The sequence below is a fragment of the Dendrobates tinctorius genome, unplaced genomic scaffold (genome assembly GCF_039654945.1).
Source record: "Dendrobates tinctorius isolate UK_male_01 unplaced genomic scaffold, ASM3965494v1 ptg000060l, whole genome shotgun sequence".
Lineage (NCBI taxonomy): Eukaryota > Metazoa > Chordata > Amphibia > Anura > Dendrobatidae > Dendrobates > Dendrobates tinctorius.
Window position 1 is genome coordinate 73152702 of NW_027361728.1, and position 24925 is coordinate 73177626.

The 24925-nt window shown below is 43.0% G+C and overlaps 1 protein-coding gene across 1 annotated transcript in view; it reads right to left on the reverse strand.

The window, feature by feature from the left end:
• The window catches only part of AADAC (arylacetamide deacetylase), a 62828-nt gene extending 38698 nt beyond the window's left edge, over window positions 1–24130 (reverse strand). The window contains exon 1 of the mRNA XM_073579050.1: window positions 23852–24130. Within this exon, the coding sequence (XP_073435151.1) occupies window positions 23852–23989 (138 nt within the window). The 5' untranslated portion in view covers window positions 23990–24130. The remainder of the gene's footprint in view (window positions 1–23851) is intronic.
• Between the last annotated feature and the right edge of the window lie 795 nt (window positions 24131–24925).

Sequence of the window (24925 nt, forward strand, 5' to 3'; positions counted from 1 at the left end):
CTGCAGTGCTTTGATCAGCTCTGCTACATGCAGGCGATTATCAGACCTGTGTGAAGCAGAAATGCTCATTTGCTATGAGCACCAACCACTGGGTGGCACTCATAGCAACCTGGCTATGACAACCATACAGGTCTGCTAGAGACCTCTGATTGTCATGCCAACCCATCGGTGACGGGAAGATCGCTGGGCGAGGCTTCCAGAAAGCGCAGGTTAAATACTGCTGCCAGAGATTGATTCACTAGTTACCAGCCGACATGTGCCTGGAACGATGTGGGCTCAGCGCTGGAGCCCACATCAAAGGGAGGGATTCCGACATGGGTGTACCATTACGCCCAACGTCGGAAAGCGGTTAAGAGGATAAAAATTGATGAGAGTTCTTCTTTAAAACACAGGATAAGTTCTTATTTACGCATTCGTGTTTCACAATCATGCTCTATTAGTGTTTTTCACAGATGGAAAATGTACACAGTCTCCATCATCATGTTGAGCAGCACAGTGGATATCTCTGGAGTCCTGGGTTCAAATCCCACCAAGGACAACATCTACAAAGAGTTTGTGTGTTCTCTTTTTCGTGGGTTTCCTCACACACTCCAAAGACATACTGATAGGGAATTTAGATTGTGAGTTAAAGTGGGGACAGTGATGATAAATGTGTGCAAACTGTAAAGCGCTGCGGAATATGTTAGTGCTATATAAAAATAAAGATTATAACATTGTATAGGAGAAGCTTTGTAATTTATATAAAAGTACCTGGAAAAATAAAATGACCACCGCACATGAAATTATGATTAAGAACACCGACACTAAGACCAGTTTTTCATACGTAAAAAACTATACATGTCTGAATGAGAAGTCAGTTTCGAAAAATTTGAGATACTTGCCTTCAAAATACACACACAATCTCTCCCCCCCCCCCCCCCCAGGTCACTAGAAACAATGCATTTTTCTTTTTTAAAAAGGTAAATATTCTTATTGGCTGATACAGAAGGCACCTACTTTGATACCATGAAAGCACGTGCTATAAATCTGTTACTAAAGCTCTCCATACACTTTAGCTAGCTGTTGGTTAAACAAGTTTATCACATGGTTAAGCCAGGAGACATGCCGCCTGACCCTTCTGTAACAGTCTGTCCTGTGGTCTCTATGTAGGGGGTGTGCAGGTGGCTGCTTTGTGCCCTGCATCCTTACACATGCCTGCCTGGTGAAACCGGGTACAGTGTGAATACGTGGCTACTGTTTATACTGTGTAAAGTATATGATGTGAGTAGTAATCTATTACTGTATATAACTCATGTGTTGATGTCTTACATTGTACTGTGCTAGGGATGAGAATTGGGACAGTTAGTGACTCAGATGTAGCTTTGATAAAGTGTTACAGTGTAGTTTTGGGTTACGGCTAAAGTGCCACTATAGAGGCAGAAATGGAGATTAGGTTTAGATAAGATAGTGTTAGGCCAATAGGAAGAGTGTGGGATGAGTTACGTAGCTGTAGATTAGTCAAAGTTTTGGGAGTAGTTGTTGCAGAGAGTCAATCAGAGCAACAGTGAAGAGTTTGAGTAGTGATTGCCGAGTGACAGACAAGATGTACTGGAAATGAGAGTTCTGGAGGATGAGATTGCAGGGCAGCCTGAAAGGATCAGTGCCTAGACTGGGGTAACTTCCGTGACATCTGGGACTTGCACAGGCATCCTGAATTTTCACCCATTTTTATTATGCATTTATTCCATGGCACTTCACATGTGAAAAGGGAAAATATAGATTGAGCACCCCATGCCAGGGCAGTGGGGTACTCTGTACCGGGCCCGTTGGAGTTTCAATGGGAGTGGTCACGGTAGCTGTGACCCGGTCCGTGGCCCTGGGTGTCCATTGTAAAAGGGTAGAGTAATGGGGATGATGATTAAAGTTTATAAGTGGATGATTCGTGACGCCACCTGTGGTGTTCGGCAATGAAGATGTTAAGCCGACGCTGCAGACAGATCCTCTTGGACAGATGGTGTGGTGCAGCAATGATGTTGTGGCCCTCCACAGGTAGGGCTGTAGTCCCAGGGCAGTGTAGATGAAGAGCTAGTGAGGAGAGCGTAATGGTGCAATGTTAAGCACAGAGATGTAGCAGTGCTGAGTGGGTTGGCGCAGGAATAAGCGGAGGGCACCAGGGCATGTAGATCCAAAGCTTTACTCACAGTCTGTTGAGCATACAGGTGCTCACATCCGTGCAGTGTCCTCCAGGTCAGGGGCTCAGTCAACCTCCAGGCAAGATGAAGTACTCCGTTCCAACACTTTGCCAACATATGCCTTTTCTGAACGTCTCCTTTCTAGCGCTTGTAATGAAGTACTTGTGGTTGTGTGTTAAACCCAAGTTCCTCCTTGCAGATGTTCTTTAGAACTCTACTTGTACGGCAGACAGCTGTAGCCTGCTTCAGGGACTCCTTGCTACCAAGTCCTGGCTCACTCATGTTGCTGTTGTACCCCCAAGTCTTGTGTGGGAATAAAGTGGTGACAACTTCTATTCCTCCGGTGTCTGCTGCAGGACCATTAGTATCCATACAACCTCGGGGACTGGACCCTGGCCATGCGCTTAGAACTTGAGGAAGGGTTCTGCTCTAACCCTAGTCCTTAGTGCTCTTCTCCTTACGTTCCGTACAAATCTTTCTTTCTTATGGAGAATCAGGCTTTCTGTATCTCTTTCCCATCCCAGCAGCCTCAGGTCACTGAAGACTGCTGCAGCACCTCCTTCAATCCATCTCACTCAGCGGATCTTCTTTCTGACTCCAAGTCAGACTGACTGACTTTGCCCTAATAATCTCCTGCTCCCTTGTGCAGACTAAGCTCCACCCACCTCCCAGCACTCCGTGTTCCAAGTAGGGAGCCACCAAAGGTGCTTTGCTACACTAGTACTGTATGTTGTGTGGGATGCAGGTGTTGGAGTGTGGTCAGGAGTCTCCACCTTACCTGAATGGTGTGGTACCACACCTCAGGAGGAGGTGCAGTACCTCTGTGGCACCACATAGACAAGTATAATAAAACATGTGTAAGACAAGGGACACACAAGTACGTAAGGAGCAGGGACCCTGCCCGCGAGGGCTCACAGTCTACAGGAATGGGTGAGGATACAGTAGGAGAGGGTAGAGCAGGTCATGGGGTGGTTCAGTAGACTGAGGATCATTGCAGGCTGTAGGCTTGTCGGAACAGGTGGGTATTCAGGTTCTTCTTGAAGGTTTCCATTGATAGTGAGAGTCTGATGTGGGGAAAGTGGACTGGGAGCACCTAGAATCCGCTAGCTTGATTAGCCAGGAAACTGCAGGACTGGATACTATGTTGTTGGATATTATGATGACAGAAAAGACGAGTGAGATCTCAGGAGAAGGAGTTCTGATGACATTTGAAGACTGTTGAACTAAATTTGCTTTGAAGATGCACAAATTAAGTTTTAGAAAACTAGAACTTGGACTTAGATACTATACTAGAGTGCCTATGGCAAATTGGAGCTCTGCATGATGTGAAGGACTCTGACCCACAGGTGGGTGAGCTGCATGACAGTACATTACAAGATGGACACTTTCTGTAGCGGAGCATCGGGGTGTGATGAGGAAGCAGCAGACCCTCTGTATAACTACCACCCTGGCTCCCGTTAGATCTATGAGATCTTCTGCCAGAAACTTGTTTCTTACAGAACATAAAAGGATCAGAAGTCCAAAATCAGGCTTGCAGCTCCCAATTTTCCCTGATATCATTTGTCCGTCATACACAGACTGTCAGGCTAAGCCTGCTGATTTTTATTAATGGGTAAGTGTTTATAAGGGCTTCAAGTACCAAACCCATGGCAGAGACCCTTGCTCAACCTTTACAGGTAAAAAGGAGCTACATCACAAGAAGTGCAACACAATATCCAGACAACTTAATGAGTGAGACAAGGATGACTTGTATGGGTTGGAAAAAAAAAAAAAAAAAAAAAAATTATATATATATATATATATATATATACATACATACATACATATACACACACACACACTCTCACATAAGCCAATAAGAGGTCATAGACTAGTTTTCTGTGTCCTATGTGACAAGTATACACAAGATAGCAAAGGAACTGCAATAAGCATGCTGCACTCAGCAAGCCAGCCAATCTGGCCCAAAATGCACCATCAAAAAAAATACAGGAATATATAGAGAAAAAGTTTCACAAGTAAGAGGGGGACTGGATAAGCAAAAATTTACCAAGATTCCCTGAAAACAGTGGGGGGGGGGGGGGGGGAAAAAAAAAAAAAAAAAGGAAATTAAGACATTTCATTAGGGTAATGCCACACAGAGCTGCAGTTTTGCAGGTGAAACATCAGTTTCTCATGTTTGAGAAGCAATAGTGCCATTGTGGTTTTTGTTTGGCTGGTATTAACCTTGAATCTATAACTCCCATTTAGTGAAGAATAACTTAATCCATATTCTATCATCACTGGCCTATTTAGCTAAAATCAATGAGAAACCAAAATGGCTGGATCTCATAAAATTAGACATTAAAATCAGCCCACGGTGACCGGATGCCATCATGACAACATGCAGGTCACCAGGGCTAGCAAGCTTGTGTCAATGCCGTGCTGACAGTTATAGAACTATTGCAATGCATGAGCATCATTGTTTGAAATTGTTTCTAACAGCAGACAGGCTGCTGAAAGTAAAGTGTCCCATAGAAAGTAAAGAAAAAAAAAAAAATACAAAAAAAAAAAAAAAAAACACCACACAACCATCGACAGAAAGCTGTAAAAAGTTATAGATCTCAGAATAAAGTGATGGTAATTGCACCCACCCAATGAATAAAGTAGTCTAAGCACTGAGCCCAGCAGACACAAGATGCCATGAGGGTCAAGACTCGCATTGCGGATCTGATGGAGATATGACCCTTCATGCGCTCCCTTACTCTTCTTCGCACGGTTCCTTGTTTCTGCAGGGGCAAGAAGAATGTTCTGTGGCACTAGTCCAACAACACTCCCATGAAAACTTTCCTTCTTTCCGGGGCTAGGTCTGATTTTTTTTCCTGTTTATGACCCAGCCGAGGGATTCCATAACTGCTATGGACTTCTATGCTGTTGGAGTTCTTCTGCCGAACTGGACACCAGGAGAACATAGTCTAGATATGGCATTATTAGTCCCAGGTTTCTTAGAAAGGCTACCACCACCGAGACCAGTTTGGTAAACACTCGGGGAGCTGAAGCCAGGCCAAATGGAAGGCACTGAAACTGACAGGTCCAATTTAGCAGCCTCACCGCAAGTCTCAGGAATTTCTAGGATGCCGAGTGGACCGGAACTTGATAGGCGCTTTTCAGGTCTAGGGTGCACATTAGGGCATTTGATTATTAAGTGGACTGTGGATCTGACTGACTATCCTGAATCTCTCATTGGTGACCCAGGTGTTTAAGGGTTTTAAGTTTATAATTGCTTGAGTCACCCCCGATCCAGACAGCGTCATTGTTTTCTGAATCTTGCACCTGATCCCCTACTTTTCCCACCTCCAAATTGGGTACTACTGTAGGGACCCCTATGAGACTTTCCCTGGTTCCTGTACTCTCCTAGAGGTGCCTGGCTTTTGAAAGGACTGATCCCTTCTAACTCTTTTCTGGGAACCCTCTCTAGAATATCTAGAGCAGGCCCAAAAAACTCTCAACCTAGAAAAAGGGAGCAGAGTTTTTTTTTTTTTTTTGAAGCCCCATACCCCGGCCACATCTTCAGCCAGATAGCCCTACAAGCCGCTTTGGAAAGTGAGCCATTTCTGGCTAAGAATCTTAAGATTTGGCCAATGCGTTAGAAAAAGCCATAGCTGACTTCATAAGAGGAAGGGAAGCCAAGATATCCTCCCTTGGGGTTTATTAGTTAGATGCTCCTCCAGTTGCCCGATCCATAAAAACAGATCTTGCAACTGGCTTTATTTGTCCCGATTTAAGCCACTGATGTCTCCCAGGTTCGTCTCAGTAAATTAGCCACCTTTTTGTCCATAGGGTCTTTCAAACTGACGAGTCCTCAAAGGGGATGATGTTTTTCTGGCAACTTTAGCCACTGGAATGTCAATTTTATGAACTTATTCCCAAACCTTAATGTCCTCCAGATCAAACATAAGCAGTCTTTAAAGTCCCAAGACATCAGAAGGTGCTTATCTTCTCACTCCTCCAGAAACATAGCATGCACGTGATCATTCACTGGGAACACCTGTTTTTGTGCTCCATGGCCTCCAAACATTATGTCCTGTCTGGACTGTGGTTTTGGAGCCTCCTCCACCTGCATTGTGTCCCTGACCACATGGACCAGGCTGTCCGTATCCTCAGACAAGAACAGATCTTCGCCCTCGCTCATGTTCTTCTGAAAATACCTCACCCTCCTCCTTGTCAGACCCCTGGGAATAGGAATCCTCATCTGAGCTTAGCTTCATCTCCCACCTGGCTCGCTTAGGACCAGGGCCAGGGGGCTGCAGAAGGGAAAGGGTGGACATGGAAGCCTGGACTTCTTTCCAGATCATAGACCTCTTCTCCAGTAGGAGGGATGGCTGTCCTGCCCTCATGATCTTGGCCATACACATGTCAGGGAGCTATGTGTGGCATACAGGGCATCTTAGATTTTGCTGAGGCTTTCCTGGGTTGTTTGGGCATGGGTAGGGGCATTGCTGGGGATCCCTTTTCCTGCATAGTGCAAGAGGGAACAGCTAGGGCCCTGGTCCGGGACAGTAGGTTGTCCACAGCGCACTTACCCCCTCCTGCTCAGTCCTGCCCAGCTCCTCCATGGTTAGCTCTGCCACTGCTGTCTTGTGCCCCATGAGAAACAGGAAGGATACCGTCACCTGTCTCGCTGATTCTTTGTTCCTTCCCTGGAACGCACGCCGGCCTCTTACTTCGGCGCTCTGACGTCACCCCCCTCTGTGCGACTTCCAGTCTCAGTACTGCATACTGGCCGGCGTTGGAGCCGAGAGCCTTCACTGCAGGAGGAAGTGGCTCTACCCAGGGGCATCATCTGCATCCTGGTCTCTGTGGCTAAGGGACCCCCACCCAGGAGGACTTCAGCCCAGGGCTACTTGACAGGGGGAAGATATGGACCAGCTGCCCCATCCGGTAAGAAAAGGATCTTCTTGTGCGTGCTTCTACTCAGGGACAGGAAAGACTGAGGGAATGGGGGTGGAGAGGGCTCTTTTTAACCTCATGTGCTTTTCCCATCCGTGCAAGGAGGATGTCCTGGAAAGTGTAGACGCTATGGGTCTCTGAGAATTGCACAATTTTTTTGGAGTCTATGAACTCTTAATATCAAGAGAAAACTTGGCACTCAACTTTTGATTTTAAAAATTTTAATGCAGTCCAAAATCAACAACTTTTCGGTCCCTATGTGAACCTTCATCAGGTACTGCAACAAATGTATATCATATACAATAAGTAAGCGACATCGCAAATACATGATACTTTGAACACAAACATGACAAAAATATAAATGTCAAAAGTGAAAAATCAGACAATCAGGCATCACATATGTGCTTAAAGTGCAAAAGAGAAGTTGGGAAGGAAAGAGGGGTATGGGGATACCTACCCGACTGCTCAGTGTGAACACACTCCAATATGTTGGGATAGAAGCCAGCCTGAAAATATTTGTATAAATTGAATCTAATGAGCATCCACTACCATGGGTATCAAAAAAATCTGTAAAAGGAAGAGATATGTATGAGCATGTAAATAAGTAAAGAGCGCTCAAAATTAGTAAAAATCAGTGGTGCTTACTTTCATAGATGGCATAAGGCACTTAAATATGGCCAGATGTATTCAGGAGAAAATGTCCTCTAATAGGATAATGGAAGAGTATTTAAATCTCTCATATAGGGAAAAGCCTTTATCTATAATGATATGTCCAATAAATAAGAAAAAAAAAATATGTCCAGTTAGTGTAAGAGGAAACTGGAACCAGAGATATGCTTACTTATGTATGGTCTCACTGTGTCCCCAGGCAGTATCAGCCCTAAGAAAATAAGATGGCCCATTACTGCTACTAGTGGAAAGCATTATAGGGTTAAATGTATTCAGAAGCACAGTGTATCTTACCAGTGGTGGTTCAGTGGGTGGTGCGTCAGGCTCATCAGCACGGTGTCCACTGTATAAATTGGAAAGGGGCGGGACATGCCTGTGTGATCATGCAGGAAGTGTGTCACAAGAAGTGATGTCATTTACCAGGTTAATGTCCCAGCAGCCATATTTGAATAGGTGTAAGCTAAATTAGTATGTGAAAACAAGAATTAAGCGCTATGTAACTAGAAACGAGTAATCTGTATAGCAGTCGAGCAGGGGGTAGGAATCCAGAGAGATGAATCAGGGTAGAGAGTTTTCAAGGTGTGTTCAGTAAAGACAGCTCTGTATGGAAAAAGGTATTAATACAATGCCCATAAATACAATTGATGAAAGAACATGATATAGAGATTATATATATATTTTATGCAGAATTGATTGACTTCAGATCACCACAATAGTTACCCACAATTTCTCAGAGGTATACGTAAAGGATACAGTACAGACAAAAAAAAGCCTCAAAAGAATGTAAATCGTACTCTATTTAACCCCTTGGGAAACAAGGTCTGTAATTGATGGATCCAATAGGACTCTCTGCTCTTCAATGTTAGGATACGGTTGCTCCCTCTTCTGGGAATAGGAATGTGCTCAATCACCTGAAATTTCAATTGGGCTATGGTATGCCCCTTGGTGATGAAATGGAACCTGTAATAACATTCTTGCAGCGGAAGGCAGATTTAGGTTTTGAGATGTGGTCCTTTATGGGTTGTGTTGTCTTGCCTACATATAGTCCGCAGGGGCATTTTATTAGATAAATCACAAAGGATGAGTCACATGTGGAATAATCTCTTACTGTATATTTTTTGCCTGAGTGGGGATGGTAAAAAGCGTCACCCTTTAATACATTATTGCACCGATTACAATGCAGGCAGGGGTACGTGCCTAACTTAGGCGTATGGAGGAACCTCTGTGTGGACAGTTGTGTCCAGGTGCCAACATCTGCATGCACTAGTGAGTCCCAGATGTTGGAGGGGCATTTGCAGCATGGCAAAAAAGGGTTGTGAAGCTCACCAACATTGGGATATGCTGTCTGTAGTAGGTTCCAGTGTTTACATATCGTGCGGTGTAAGATGTGCACATACGGATGTTGTGTGTACCAGTGGAATGCGTTTCTCAACCGATCGCAGTGGTGTATCAGAGGGTTTCTTGGCCTCTGCTAGCAGTGTTGGAGGATAGTCATGTTTTACAAATTTCATCTGCATCTCATTAATCCTCTGTGCGCTCTTAGTGGGGTCAGTGACAATTCTCTACACTCGCCTGAACTGTGACCTAGGAATAGCCTGTGTACGACGTCTTGTCCTTAGCTCTAACAAAAGCCCTGATGTGATTGATCTATGTTTAGAGCTCCTTACAATTTGCATATTGTTCCACTATATGGCCATATTGACAAAAAAAAAAAAAAAAAAAAAAAAAAAAAAAAAAGTTATGGCTTTGGAAAGCAGCGAAAATGCAAAACTGAAAAAGCTCCAGTCATGAAAGGGTTAATGACAACTCTTAAGGGCATTAAACTTAAAACATTTTTTCTAAATTTCCATATTTCACAAACAAACAAGTCAAATAGAACAAATTTTACCACTATAATGAGATACAAGTTGTCAAACATCTCACAATTAGTGGGATCTGTTGAAGCTTTGAGTTATTACATAAAGTGACACTGGTCAGAATTGTAAGATTTGGCCTAGTCATGAAAGTGGTTAACAGGCTGAAGTGGATTGCATCACTTGGTTTCCACCCCCCCATTATAGCTTTTGTTATACTCAACCTGAGTAGTTTGATCCGATGGGCGTCTCTGGTCTTGAACCAGCTCCTCCCCTATTCTTGCGATTGCTGTCCTCCTTCCCTGCTTTTTGAAGATGATGCATCCTATGTCATAGTCATAGTGGTCACATTGTGCTTTTTTTTATACACACTCTCTGGCATGATAAGTGCAAAGTACTGTAGTGCACATGCACCAAGAAAGGCCAAACACCGATGACCCAAAAGTAAAGCAGGCGCATGTGCACAACAGTACTTTGCTCCATCCTCAGCATGGCAGACAGGAGTGTGCCTGTGCTAGAGTGCAATAGGGCCATTGTGATGAAGGATGGCGATTATAGGAAGAGAGGGTCACTAGATCAAGACCAATGGCTCATCTGACCAGAGTGTATGATAGTATAATAAAAGCCTTTAAAGAAAAAAAAAAAAAAAAAAAAAAAAAAAAAAAACACAACCCTACAGTTTGGATTGGGGACTTTTACACCATTCCTGTATGCTATAAAAAAAGTCCTACTTTATAACTTGAAAAACTTGATGAGAGGTTGTACTTAAATCTTTTGGTTAATATTTTATTGGATTGACTAATCTATCAGATGCGTTGCCAACATTCTGTTCTTGTGCAGGAGCGGCCCTGATTATGAAAGGCTTGACAATACTTTTATAGCAAATAAATAAGGCAAAGTGTGCCAAGTCTTGCAAGTGAATGGCAAAATTTTGCCTTTGTGACTGAGCTCTTTATATTGTTTACTTCTGCAAAAGGCCTTATAAATGGTGACTTAGCAAAGGAAACCTTTTCCCTCACGAGAGCTGCTGTTATGGATCCATCCTTATAAGACAATTTTCCTTTGCTTAGGATATTAAACAATGGAACAAATTTTTTATAAGCTTCCCTACTTGATGAATGTTATTTCATATGGTAGTAACTCTAAGGCCAGGGTCCTACTAGCACATCACATATGCGATATGTTGATGACACTCTGTTCTTGCTCTGTTGCAAGCGGGAGCTGAGTGTCAGTGCTCTGATCCGCTTGCATGGAAAGATTGGAGCACAGCTGTGGAGGAGACTGAAAAATTAATTTTTCCCCCCATCTCCTCTGCTGCCTGCAGGAATCACACTGCACTTGGGTGCATTTAGGCTATGAGCACACGTTGCGAGATTGCCGAGGAAATTTCCACAGGAATTCCACAACTCCCTGCCACAGGAAATACGCTAGAATTCCACATGCGTAATTCCTGTGATAAACTAGCGTTTTGCAAGCGTAATTAGCTTGCAGAATGCTAGCGTTTTCCAAGCGATCTGTAGCATCGCTTGAAAAACTGACAGGTTGGTCACACTTGTCAAACAAGTGTGACCAACTTTTTACTTTTGAGGCTGCCTATGCAGCATCAGTAGTAAAAAGACAAAGTTTAAAATAAAAAAATATTTAAAAAAAACCCATGATATTCTCACCTTCTGGCATCCCATGCAACGTTCCCAGGCCTCAGCGATACTCCTGGCAAGTCACGTTCCCAGCGATGCCTTGAGACAATGACCTTTGATGACAGTCTCACAAGACCACTACAAAAGGTGGTCAAGGCATCACTGGGGATGCTGGAAGGTGAGAATATCATGATTTTTTTCATTTTTTTTTTTCCCTTCTTCACAGGGATATGCTACTCAGAGCCTGGAGGAGAATCTCTCCTCCAGACCGTGGGTACCGTCCGCACATTTTCCACATTGTGGGCATAGTCACATGCGGAAAGTAAGCGGATCAATGCATTCCTATGTGTGCGGAATTCCCACGATTCCACACAAAGAATGAGCATGCTGCGTATTTTTTCACGGAAAAATAAGTAGCATTAGCACAGTATGTGCGGCTTGCCATTGAAAATAATGGCATGCTTATTTATGCAGCGGGGGGGGGGGGGGGGGGTGCATAAAATACTCTGGAATTCCGGACGTGTGCACATAGCCTTAATGAAGGCAAAAAAAATAAATTATTAAGATGGACAACCCCTTCACATAAATCTACTTGTTGATAGATTGCATAGACTTCTATGGGTGTGGGCAATTTTTTTTATCCCCTGTCCTATTAGAGCAGAAAATAAATACACGCAATTGAGAACAGAATAAGAATAAATTGGTCTGATCGTAATCTGATTCTTAAATCGGATTGCATCCATCCAATTTAATCGTAACTGGGACCAAGCCCTAACACACTGACCCTCTGAAATTGGCTCACTGCAATAATTGAGACAGGATTTGGAGTGATTAATAGAATTCTAGATCTTAAAGGGGTTGTCCAGGCTTTTCACATAATCACAGTACATATCTGGGCTGCAGAATGGTGACAATAAGCAATTTACCTTCTGTCACCAGTTTGCAGGGTTCTCTAGATATCACTCTTGCTTCTGAGCAGAATGTCCAAGGGGGGGGGGGGGGGGGGGGTGTTCTGGCATTGAAATGAGAACTGGTCATTTCCTCCTACTCTACTAAAAACCTGCCCTCTATAGTAACAACCCCACCCTCCATAGCAACAGGCCCTCTACATGAACAAGCCCTCCTCACACAGTAACAAGTCCTCCCCCTCTAGCAGCCTCGGTGCAGAACCACCCAGCTGCTCCTCCCCCAGACACACTGAACAGTGATCTATGGAAAGTGAAATTCTAGTGGGGGAAAGTCATCCTGCATTCTGGGCCACTCCATGATTACAATACATAACTCATTCATTATCAGTGATTCCTTCCCTCAGTGTCCTGGGCTGCTGGCAGCGATGGGGCTCGGCTGCTGGCAGCAGTGAGAACAGACTGTGTCATGGGGGGGGGGGGGGGGTTCTGCAGCTTCTAATCTGCACAGGGGATGGCAGTCACTGATGTAACCTGTTCTGTGACAAAGCCTCTGCTGTGTGAATGAGACAGCTCTGTGTCACTGATGTCTTCACACAGCAGCAGATTTGGTGCAGTGCATATGTGAAGCTCCACCAAGCTCCCATGACCAGCACCACCCACTGCTCACTCATTGGCTGTCAGTATACTGCACCAGCACTCATCTTTATCATTCCAGCATTGGAAAGAACACAGCAGTGATCCTGTAATTGTGAAAGCAGCATAAGCTACATCACATCCACAATGGTAATAGATAGGGCCATTTCATGTTCCATGCCATACTCCTTGTAGATAATTGTATATTGTGTAATGAAAACTATATATAGCACCTAATGCAAGTCTATAGTAGATATATGTGTATAATATATATACTAGATGTGGGCCTGATGCTATTGCATCAGGAGGGCAGTGATGTCATGATGGGGTGAGCTCTGTGGAGCTGTCTTTCACCCCGTCTTCTCCCCTCATGTGCTCTCTCCACCTTGATTTCTTCTTCTTCCATCTATGCTCTCATCCCTGCAGGGCTGAAACTCAAAATTTCAGGGTCCCTTACTGACAACATATTCGGGTCCCCTAGAGATGCCACCCATCCTCCACTCCAGCATTATATATTACACCCTGTGCCACCAATATGTCACGATCCCACCACTGACACTTATGTCAGCGGACGGAGGGATGCGACGCACTGCCGGCACACAGCTATCACAGGCACAGTGGGGGCTTATCTTAGTTATCCCGCCACTGGTACCATGTAACAAAAATATACAGCAAGCTAATCTCGCTCAATTTACCACAGGGGGATTGTTTTGGATGCCCCACCACTGCCAACAACCTTCCAAGATCTGCAGGGATTTATGGATATCCCACTTTCTCAGTTCCACTTTGGAACGCACAGCTCTCCGGTGCCCCCCTTACCCTCAGGTCAATCAGGGAACTGCACCTAGGATAATTAGTCGCCAGATGGGCTGCTTGTTATGCACGGGCAATTAGACTACTGCAGTAAGGGAATTATCGATGCTTTGGCTGCAGCCACTCATTCAGCATCTAAGACCCTTCCGTACTGCCAACTAGCCCAACCAACCGAACACACCACGCTGCCACCAGCCACGATTCACTTAATCAAAGTTAATTAAGAGGGTCCGTGGCAAACCCCCAAATTAGTAGCGATCAAAAAAAAAAAAAAAACGCATAGTTCGTTTCTTAGAGCATGAAGACAGACTGATAATTTTATCATTTATTCTCAAAATGTGGGCAGTGATTACACAGAAAGTTGTTACAAAGTTGAGACATTAAATATGCACATTACAAATATAAAAACATGGATGAGAAAACAGAAATTAACCTTACAGTTGCTTATGGTTCTTTAGGTAACCCATGCGGCTCGGGGAAGGGGCAGCCAACCACACATCCCCAGACATCTGCAGCTTCAACTGAGGAATTGTAAGGCAGGGGTACCTTATAGCCTAGGGTTGGTTACATCACGAAAGGGGCAGTCTGGGGAAGTTCAGCCCCCCTTTCTTAAAGTTGCCATTTAACTAAGAAACTTATAATAACCATATCTTATCAAGGGAAGCTCATATAAGCACACCGATGGTCTCATTTTTCTCAATTTATCGAATCCAATAACTCAAACATGCCATAATTAAGACACTCCATTTGGGAGCAATCCATATCTCAGTTTCTGGAGGGGTCAGAGCCGTGAGAATTAGGGATTAAAAAGTTGGTTTCGTGCCCTTCACAGAAATGTAATTATTATATCTCTGCCAAGAGGGAGGTGCACACTAGAGCTTTAATATCACTCATTGTTTTATTTCAGCCGCATGTCTCAGACAAAGAAATGCTGTCCCTTAACTAATCAACATTCCTTTCTACAACAGGAAATGGACAGTGTCCTGTTACCAAGTGCAGGCAGAGAGCTGTAAGTGAATAAGGAGGGAGGAAAAAAAAAAAAAAAATAAAAAAAAAAGGAGGGGGGCTGCAGCTGTGACAAGGAGATATTCTCCTAGAATGGAGGATTCTGGAAGGTTCCAACACAATCATGCCTTATAGTACATTACATGGCTGCTGCAGGCTGTATACAGAATAGACATGCTCACACATACACTGCACCAAGTCTGCTGCTGTGTGAAGACATCAGTGACAGAGCTGTCTCATTCACACAGAGGCTGTCACAGAACAGATTACATCAGTGACTGCCATCCCCTGTGCAGATTAGAAGCTGCAGACCCCCCCCCCCCCCCCCCCCCCCCCCATCACACAGTCTGTTCTCACTGCTGCCAGCAGCCGAGCCCCATCACTGCCAGCTGCCTGGGACACTGAGGGAAGGAATCACTGATAATGAGTGAGATATGTATTGTAATCATGGAGTGGCCCAGAATACAGGACAATTTTCCTTCCTCCCAAGAGTTTCACTTTCCATAGATCACTGTTCAGTGTGTCTGGGGGAGGAGCAGCTGGGTGGTTCTGCTCTCTGCACTGAGGCTGCTAGAGGGGGAGGATTTGTTACTGTGTGAGGAGGGCTTGTTCATGTGGACATGGAGGGCCTGTTGCTATAGAGGGCAGGTTTTAAGTAGAGTAGGAGGAAGCAGCCAGTTCTCATTTCAATGCCAGAACACACCCCCCTTTGACCTTCTGCTCGGAAGCAAGAGAGTGATATCTAGAAAACAATGCAAACTGGTGACAGAAGGTAAATTACTTCTTGTCACCATTCTGCAGCCCAGATATGCACTGAGATTATGTGAAAAGCCCGGACATCCCCTTTAATATACTCGGCAAGAGGAAAATGGAAGGCATTTTCATACCATCGATCTGCTCAACTCCCATCTTCATTCAGGGCAGTACAGCTGGTTTCATACATTAATACACGTTGAGTATTTGGCGAGTTTTTACTTCAGTACTTGAGAACCGAAACCAGGAGCGAGTGAAGAGGCAGAAGTGAGGTTTCTATAATTCATACTCTGACTATTCCACTGATGTGTGAAATACAATAGCAATGTGAAATACTGACCAAATACTGAACATGGCCTAAGAGAATCTTTCACCTCCAGCGCCATTTACCTGCAGATTTAGTAGCACTGTCTGGCTTTCTACGCAAGCATACATACACTAAGGTGTAACATTACAGTATGCCCCTTCTGTGCTTTTGGTCTCAGTCACTTGAAAACCTGATGGTCAGGTTTAGATTCAGTATTTGGGAATTTTTTTTTACTTTATTTATAAGCCAAAAATCAGGAGTGAAGCAGTGAGAGGAAAAATTATAGTAGAAACTTTTGCAACATTTCTACATTTTTTCACCCACTCCTGATTTTGGCTTACAAATACTGAGGGGGGGGGGGGAAACAAAAAAAAAAAAAAAAAAAAAACAAAACACCAAAACAGAAAACACAAAACTGACCAAATTCTGCAAATGTGCACATGGCCTTAGGCTCTTCCTTGACAGAATAGTGCAGCTTACCTGGATTTAGGACTGTCCCACTGGATTCAAAATGTTTGGGAGACAGGTTTTAACTCTTATTAAGAGTTAATACAAATAATGCTTACATATGCGTTTGATAAAAAGTTATGATTTGAGGAGAGAAAAAAAAAAAAGTGTTCATACATTTTTTTTATTTTGGTGTTCCTTGTTAGACAGTTGTGATTGCCATTTTACATGAAGGTGTGATGTGTATAAGCATGCTTGTGCATTTTTCATATATGCAATGTGCATACATCGGTGAATCTCACAAAATTATATCAAAAAGTTATTCAGTTTTTCAACACAGAGTGAAACTCATTATATAGAGTCATTACACACTGAGTGATGTATTTCATGTTTATTTCTGTTAATATTGATGATTATGGATTACAGCCAATGAAAACCCAAGAGTCATTATCACAGTAAATTAGAATACTTTATAACACCAGCTTGAAAAATGACTTTAAAATCCAAAATGTATGTTCAGTAAAGCCACTCAATCCTTGGAAAGGGCTCCTTTTGCATCAATTACTGCAGCAATGTGGTGTGACATGGAGGCGATCAGCCTGTGGCACTGCTGAGGTGTTATGGAAGCCCAGGTTGCTTTGATAGCAGCCTTCAGCTCATCTGCATTGTTGGGTCTGGTGTCTCATCTTCCTCTTCACAATACCTCAGATTCTCTATGGGGTTAAGGTCAGGTGAGTTTGCTGGCCAATCATGCACAGTGATCTGTTATTTTCAAGCCAGGTATTTATACTTTTGGCAGTGTGGACAGGTGCCAAGCCTTGCTGGAGAATGACATTTCTCTCTCAATCTTGTCAGCAGAGGGAAGCATGAAGTGCTCTAAAATTCCTGGTAGATGGCTGCGCTGATTTTGGTCTTGATAAAACACAGTGGACCTATACCAGCAGATGACATGGCTCCCCAAATCATCACTGATTGTGGAAACTTTGGATTTTAAGAAAATTCTCAAGCTGGTGTTAGAATAGTCCAATTTAAAGAGATAATTACTTGGGTGTTCATTGATTATGGCTTACAGCCAATCAACAGAAAACACTTGAAATAGATCACTATAATAGAGGAGTTTCACTTCTGTAATGAAGAACTGAAATAAATTAACTTTTTGATGATATTTTAATTGTGAGATGCACCTGTATATTTAGAAGAAGCATGACGGTGGGTGGTCTAGTCTGTGCAGGGGCCCTTCTAAACAAGTCATCTGCAATAAAATATTTAAGGTAGGTAGATTGCTGCAGTTATCTATATAAATGTGATAGCTGAGCTCAAAGGGCAAAACCGATGTATTTTATTAATCTGTAAAAAGGCTAATCATCATTTATTATGCAGGGCAGACAGAGCAAAGGGCCCCTGTGCACAAATAGAGTTGGAGCCTCCCTATCCTGTTCAAAACAGCTGACATGCCGGGAAAGAAGTGGGCTCAGCGCCGAAGCCCATAACAAGGAGAGAGTCTGGCATCAGTGTAAGTGTACACTTGATGTTGGAAAGGGGTTAAACAGGGTTTTTTGGGTCACTCTTTGATTTAAAGTGTAATTGTCTAATGACGAAACATAATATAGTAGTAAATGCTTTATGATCCTCATTAAATTGAGGTTCTCATGATACCATCTGTTATCAATATGCAAGTTGTTTTTGTTGCTCAGCATTCTTTCTTGCTGAAATAGACACTCGTGTGTTCAGATAAAATAGTTACGAAGTCCAAATGGGAAAACGCCACAAATCAAGTGTTTACTATGAGCAGATGACATGTTTTGCCCTTAGTATTTCCCGAGGCTCAACTGTATACAACAGTCTAATTTCTGATGACTAAAAGCCGTGCAAACGGCACCTGAATCCTTTTTACATCTAATAATGCTTTCCGAGCAAGCTACTGCTACCTCTATTGTCCTCCAAGTTTTTATCCTTTTACCACCTTACATGAAATTTAAAAAAGGCTTTTTTTTTTTTTTTTTAAATATGTGTAGAAGGAGCTCATGCCTTCCTTTTAGCTCATGTTCCCATGGATTGTAAACTCTGCACAGTCTGAACAGAGGCAGTTATAAAGAGTATTGGCTAAAAATACATTACTGGAAAAACTCCTAGCAGGTGTTATATAAATTGACAGTGAGCAAACGGCCTGGGAGAATCCTACATCTATTCTAAAGGCCCCGGCTCACTAAGCGATCTCGGTAGCGAGATCGCTGCTGAGTCACAACTTTTGTGACGTTACAGCGATCTCACCAGCGAGTTCGCTGTGTGTGACAGCGATCAGCCCCCCTGCCGGTATCGCTGGAAGAAACCTCTGGACATTTTTGGTCGCTGGTCTGCCGCTGACCAGCACGCATCGCTGTGTGTGACAGGCGGGAGACCAGCGATCAGGTGTAAAAAAAATATAGTTATTCTCACCTTCCGACGTCCCGTTCAGCCCTCCTGCCACGCTCCGGTCCCAGTGATCCTTTGCACGAATGACCACGAGACTTTGTTATCCTGCGAGACCGTGACATCTCGCGGTCATTCGTGCAGAGGATCACTGGGACCGGAGCGTGGAGAGAGGCAGGATGGCTGAACGGGACGTCGGAAGGTGAGAATAACTATTTTTTATTTTGATTCTATTTTTTACAGCGATGGCCAGCGATCACATAGCGACCCTGACACCTTGATATCGGTGTCGGGATCGCTGGTAAGTCGCTTAGTGTGACGAGGCCTTAAGGATTAAAGGGAAGACTAGATTGGCCATTTGGACTTCTGCCATCAGTCATGATTTATATAAACAAATTATAGCCATTTGCCAAATTGGACACTATTATCATGCAGTTCCAGCAAAGTGGTTGGGATACATAGACTTTTTTTTTTTTTTTTTTTTGAATCTGTAACATAGGATACCAACAACAGGATTTGTGGATTTTCCCCATTGAATTGCATTTAAAAAAAAGGTAGAAGATCCACAGGTAAGAGTGCACATGCAGTTTGTTGTCACTGTGCAAATCATTAGGCATTTACTCACTACTCATCAATAAAGGGAATCTGTCACTTCATTTTTCGCATACAAGCTGCAGCCATTGCCATTAAAGGCTTATCTACAGCATTCTATAATGCTGTAGATAAGCTCCTGATGTAACCTGAAAGATAAGAAAAACCAACTTCGATTATACTCACTCAGGGGGTGGTCTGGCGCCTACCATCTTCATGCGATGGCATCCTCTTCCTTGCTTCTGTCGCGGCCCCTGCGTAATTCTCTTCCCTGTTGAGGGCAAAGCAAAAGTACTGCAGCAAAGTACTGCAGTGCTGGGAAAAGTCAGAGGCTCGCTGCAGTACTTTACTCTGCCCTCAACAGGGCAAATCAGTACGCCTGCGCAGGAGCCACAACAGAAGTAAAAGGGGTTTTACACTAAGCGATATCGCTAGCAATATCGCTAAAATGTCACCGGTTTTGTGACGTTATAGCGATATCGCTATGTGTGATACTTACCAACGACCGGCTCCCCAGCTGTCCATCGCTGATCGCGCGAGAATGTCTGGCTCCATTTCTCGTCGTCAGCTTCCTGCTGGGGCTTCCTGCTGTGACGAGCGACGCATGGAGGCAGGCGGGAGGACGTCAGGATCGCTGTGTGTGAAAGATGAGTATCGTGCGCTGCGTCGCTGCTGCATCGCTGTGAGATCTTTCTGTGTGAAAGCTCACTAGCGATCATTTAGCGATGCACCAGCGATCCTGACCGGGTCAGATTGCTCGTCGGATCGCTGGTGCATCGCTAAATGTAGAAGGGCCTTAAGGAAGAAGATGTCAACAGAATGCTGTAGATAAGCATTTAATGGCAGTGGCTGCAGCTTATATGCTAAGAATGAGGTGACAGGTTCCCTTTAAGGCTAAATACCAGAAAGTATAAAAGCAAAAAAATAAAGCAGATTTAATGGAAGACATACAAAAAAAAAAAAAAAAGAATATATATATACACACACACGCAATGGAGAAAAAAAAACATGCAGAAATGCTGCAAAATCAAAACACTAAACATTCATTGTAGCAAGTTGACCTAAGGGCTAACTCACCAGTGTATCTAGTCAAGGCTGAAAGTGTTGCAATCTTTGAAATGGTTACAGAAAGTGAAGTACTTCTCCCAGAAAATTGTAATTACACACGTTCCCCGTGTGTATTGGAACACCAAATTAAAACAGAAAAATTGGACATAAATTCACACAAAAACGGGACAGAATTTTGTTGGCATGCTCAACTTATTAGGTTGCACAGTCTTTTGAATAAATAACTGCAGTCAAGCTCTTCCTATAACCATGAACAAATTGGTTACAACACTCAGCTGGAATTTGACCACTCTTTTGCAAACTGCACCAGGTCTCATATTTGATGGGTGCCTTCTTCCAACAGCAACTTTAACCCCTTTTGGACATCAGGCGTATATTTATACCAATGTCAGACTCCCTCCCTTTGATGTGGGCTCCGGCGATGAGCGCACATCTTTCCTGTGACAGGTCAGCTGTTTTGAACAGCTGACATGTGCCTGCAACAGCCGTGGGTGGAATCGCAATCCACCTGCAGCTATTAACTAGTTAAATGCCACTGTCAAACACTGACAGTGGCATTTAAATGGCGATTCTGGCAATCATGCTGGAAATATGCAACCGGTGACCTGCATCATATGACTGTGGGTCACCGGTTTGTCGGCGTGACAACCTGAGGTCTCCTGGAGGCCACTATGGTTGTCAGTGCTGGCTTGCTGTGAGTGCCACCTAGGGGTTGGCACTCACAGCAAGTCAGCAATTCAGTTACTTAGAGGCAAACTGAAGGACTTCACCTAGAGATGTCACTGGTAAGCAAGTGTGTTACCTGTAAACTGACACTAAACTATATACAGAGGTCCTGTGCATAATATCACTAGTGATCTCTGTATTACCTGTACACTGACGCTATATACAGAGCTCCTGTGTATGTCACTGGTGATCACTGTATTATCTGTACATAGACACTGCATACTAAGTACAGATCTCCTGTGTATAATGGCACTAGTATGTTTTTTGTTTTTTTTTAATTAATGATCAGTATTGTAGTATTCAGTCACCATGTGGTGGTAATATGTGGTCTGGGCATGGTGTGGTGGCATTTGTCCCTTTCATGTGGTGTTGTAGGTCATGGCATGTCCCTTTGGATGTGATATTTGGTCATTTTAAAAACTGAAAAAAAAATAACCTTAAAATTGTATTGGATATTTTAACAAATGTTTAATAGGTTAGAGTAAAGTGGGGCCCGGCCAAGAGAGTCTACCTTGTTGTGGTCATAGAATCGTAGAGTTGGAAGGGACCTCCTGGGCCATCTGCTCCAACCCCCTGCTCAAAGCAGGATTCGCTAAATCATCCCAGACAGATCTCTGTCCAGTCTCTGTTTGAAGACTTCCATTGAAGGAGAACTCACTACCTCTCGTGGCAGCTTTAAAGAAAATCTTTTGGCCAAAACAAGAGCTGCTGGCTATGTGTGTGATCTGGAGATGGGAACTGATAGGGTATGTGCACACAGTGCAGATTCTGCTGCGGTTCTGCAGCTGCGGGTCCGCAGCAGATTCTGCCTCGTTGTACAGTACCTTTATTTCCTATGGAAATTAAAAAGCGCTGTGCACATGCTGCAGATTTTTCTGCGGTTTACAATCCGCAGTATGTTAATTGTTTGGTGCAGAAACGCTGCAGTTTTACACCTAATCCATTATGAGGTGTAAAACCGCAGGACTTTTGTCCTGCGGTTTTCTCTCCAGAATCCGCACACAAAAAAAAAAAAAAAAAAAAAAACACTACATGTTCACATAGCCTTAATGTGTGATTGGTGAGAAGTCGTGTTTTTCCAAGAGAACGGTGGGACCTGGACGGAGTTTCAAGGGGGCCCCCGAGAAATTCCTGGTGGCAGCCCTGGGTACATTTGCACATTTGTCAGTAAACGCCATTAGTAACACTAAATCAGTTACGTGCCAACTTTCAAGTGCCATCAGGGAGAGGACATGCTTATTTATCAGAAATACAAGCTTCAGAGTAAACCACTTAAATGAGTGGTCCAAATCTTAAGGATTTATCGTAATGAATGAAACCGGTGAGCAAGATAAGCAGAGACCAGTCCACCCCCTGAGTTGTCACATTCAGGGGCAGGACTTTGTAATCAAACTAGTAGAATACTATAAAGCAGTCCAAGGATAGAGGGAATGCTAGAGGCTTTCATTTAGAGTATATTAGAAATGATTAAACTACTACATTAAGTTGATAGACACTTAATTATTAATCAGTGATCGTTTCAGACTTCACTCTGCTGTAGATTTTTAGTTTTACACCAGCAGGCACATCTAGAGATAACATTGTGATGCTGGCCTGACTGTCAGGACGGTGTCTGTAAGCCTCCTGACCCGAGAAGGACTATAAGAACAAAGAGAGCTCAGATTTTTAATTAAAACATGCAATAGCTGGGAAGTCAGAGCTCAGCTCTGAGATTATATATATTTTTTTTTTTTAGGGGGGGGGGGCATCATATACATACTAAAGACTTGCCAAATCTTTAGGAGATATTACATTTTTGCATAAAAAAAAAAAAAAAACACGCATTGTGAGGAGTTAGCTTATAATTCTAGAGTCAACTTAAGTCATTAGGTTAATTGCAATCAGCCTTTGCTATTGTCTCTTAAGGCCTCTTTCACACTTCAGTTTTTTGCATCAGTTATAATCCGCCAAAATGGCGGACCCGTTCTCAACTGATGTGAACGGATGGCACAGGATCCGTTAGAGAGAGAGAGAGAGAGAGAGAGAGAGAGAGATTTTTTTTTTTTTTTTTTTGTCCAGCACCCAGAACGGACAGCAATCCGTCACAAGCCGCCATTAATGCAAGTCAATGGGAAAAAACAGATCCTCAAAAAAAATTTGAGGATCCGTTTTTTTTCAAAACCTGGCGGATTGTGACTGATTGTAAAAAACGGAAGTGTGAAAGAGGCCTAAGATGGAGCTAGAAATTTTTTTTTTTTATTTTAGCTCTGTATGTTTAAATAAGGAGAAGTGGCAGATCTTTGGGCAACGCTGCAGGAAAGTGATGTTATGTTACAAAAGGTGTATTATGCATATATTAGCAAGTAAATACATGTGCGTCTCTAGGTAATTATTGAGACATTGCAACCAGGTTTCCTACCCACTATCATATTCTTACTTTTGCATTCTGTGCAAGCTGGGGTGTGGTCTCCCTCTCCTGAGCTGGAAACTGAATATAAGGCTTCCCCAGACTGGTGTCTACTGTTTGGGACCCAATCCTTTTGTCTGCTTTTGTTCACACATTGAGGTCAACTTTGACACAAGGCAAGGTTTTTAATATTAGACAGTGTAGGACTATCCCAACAGAGTTACCGTGTCGGTGGGATAGCTTGCATGCTACTTTTGATCAAAGACATTATTACTAAAGACTTTGTATTATTTAGATGCACTTTTGCTTTTACTTATTTAGTTACAGCAGGGTTTTTGCTCATTTTGTCTTTAGCAGGTTTTATGGCCAATGCTGCATGTGTATCAACTCAAGCCAAGCTCAATTTTTGTGTTTCCACTATCATATTCATGCAGGGTTTCCTAAATCCCCCTTGCAGGCACTATACTACCCTCAGTCTATAAGCATTCAGAAGCTGCTGAAAAAGCAAAATATATCAAGATAGCAATAATGAAAAAGTAGATATCTTACCAAATGTTCAAGACTTCTAAAAGTAGCATCAAGAAGCATAACTTTCCATCTCTCCTCAATGTTCTCTGGTAGAGGTTTGTAGATATAATATGCCAACAGCAGAGGCAGAAGCACACAGCACAGGGATTTCCATGCCATGTCTTAACAACAGGATCCACTTCTGTCCAGTGATTAAAGCTTCCTGCACTGACTCTATTAGGAGTCAGCAGCAGACACTGATAGGTCCAAAGTGCAAACTATTAACTTTGGGCTGAGCCCATTCGTAGTCTGATCTCCTCTGCAGTCACTGCATGTTTCAGAGCCTCTGATATGCTCTTACCTCAAACAGGGAAATACAATTTTAATCCTTTCCCTGGAAAAGAGCCAAAATAAGATTATACAATGTGTGCACGTTGTGGGAATGTCAAATAGTTTAATATATAGTTACATAGATCTTTAACTGACTTCGGGAAAATTGATAAACATGACTTGACCATACGTGATTGATTATAGAATGTATTAATTTGACAGAATAACTTTTACCTGCCTATATAAGCCCCCGGAGTTCCATCACGACTACTTCAGTGGTCCACCAGGATCACTCAATGATCACATCACTTACTTTACAAAACAAAAAAGTGGATCTACAAAAGCAAAATATTTATTGGTATGACAAAACTACCACATTAGCAACAAGAAACTGAAAGATTAGCAGATAGTATATAATATTAGGGTGCAGCATCATGCATCAAGACAATCCTATATGTAGGGGAGAAGAGAAAGAGATGCAATAACTATGTGCACACCTCCAGTCATGAATCCTATAAAAAAAAATAACACACTTTATTAACCCCTTAACCCCCAGAGGTATATTCGTTTTTGCGTTTTCATTTTTCACGCCCCTTCTTCCCAGAGCCTTATATAACTTTTCTATTTTTCCATAAATATGGCCATGTGAGGGCTTGTTTTTTGCAGGACGAGTTGTACTTTTCAATAACACCATTGGTTTTACCATGTCTTGTAATAGAAATCAGGAAAAAAATTCCAAGTGCTCTGAAATTGCAACAAAAAGTGCAATCCCACACTGGTTTTTTG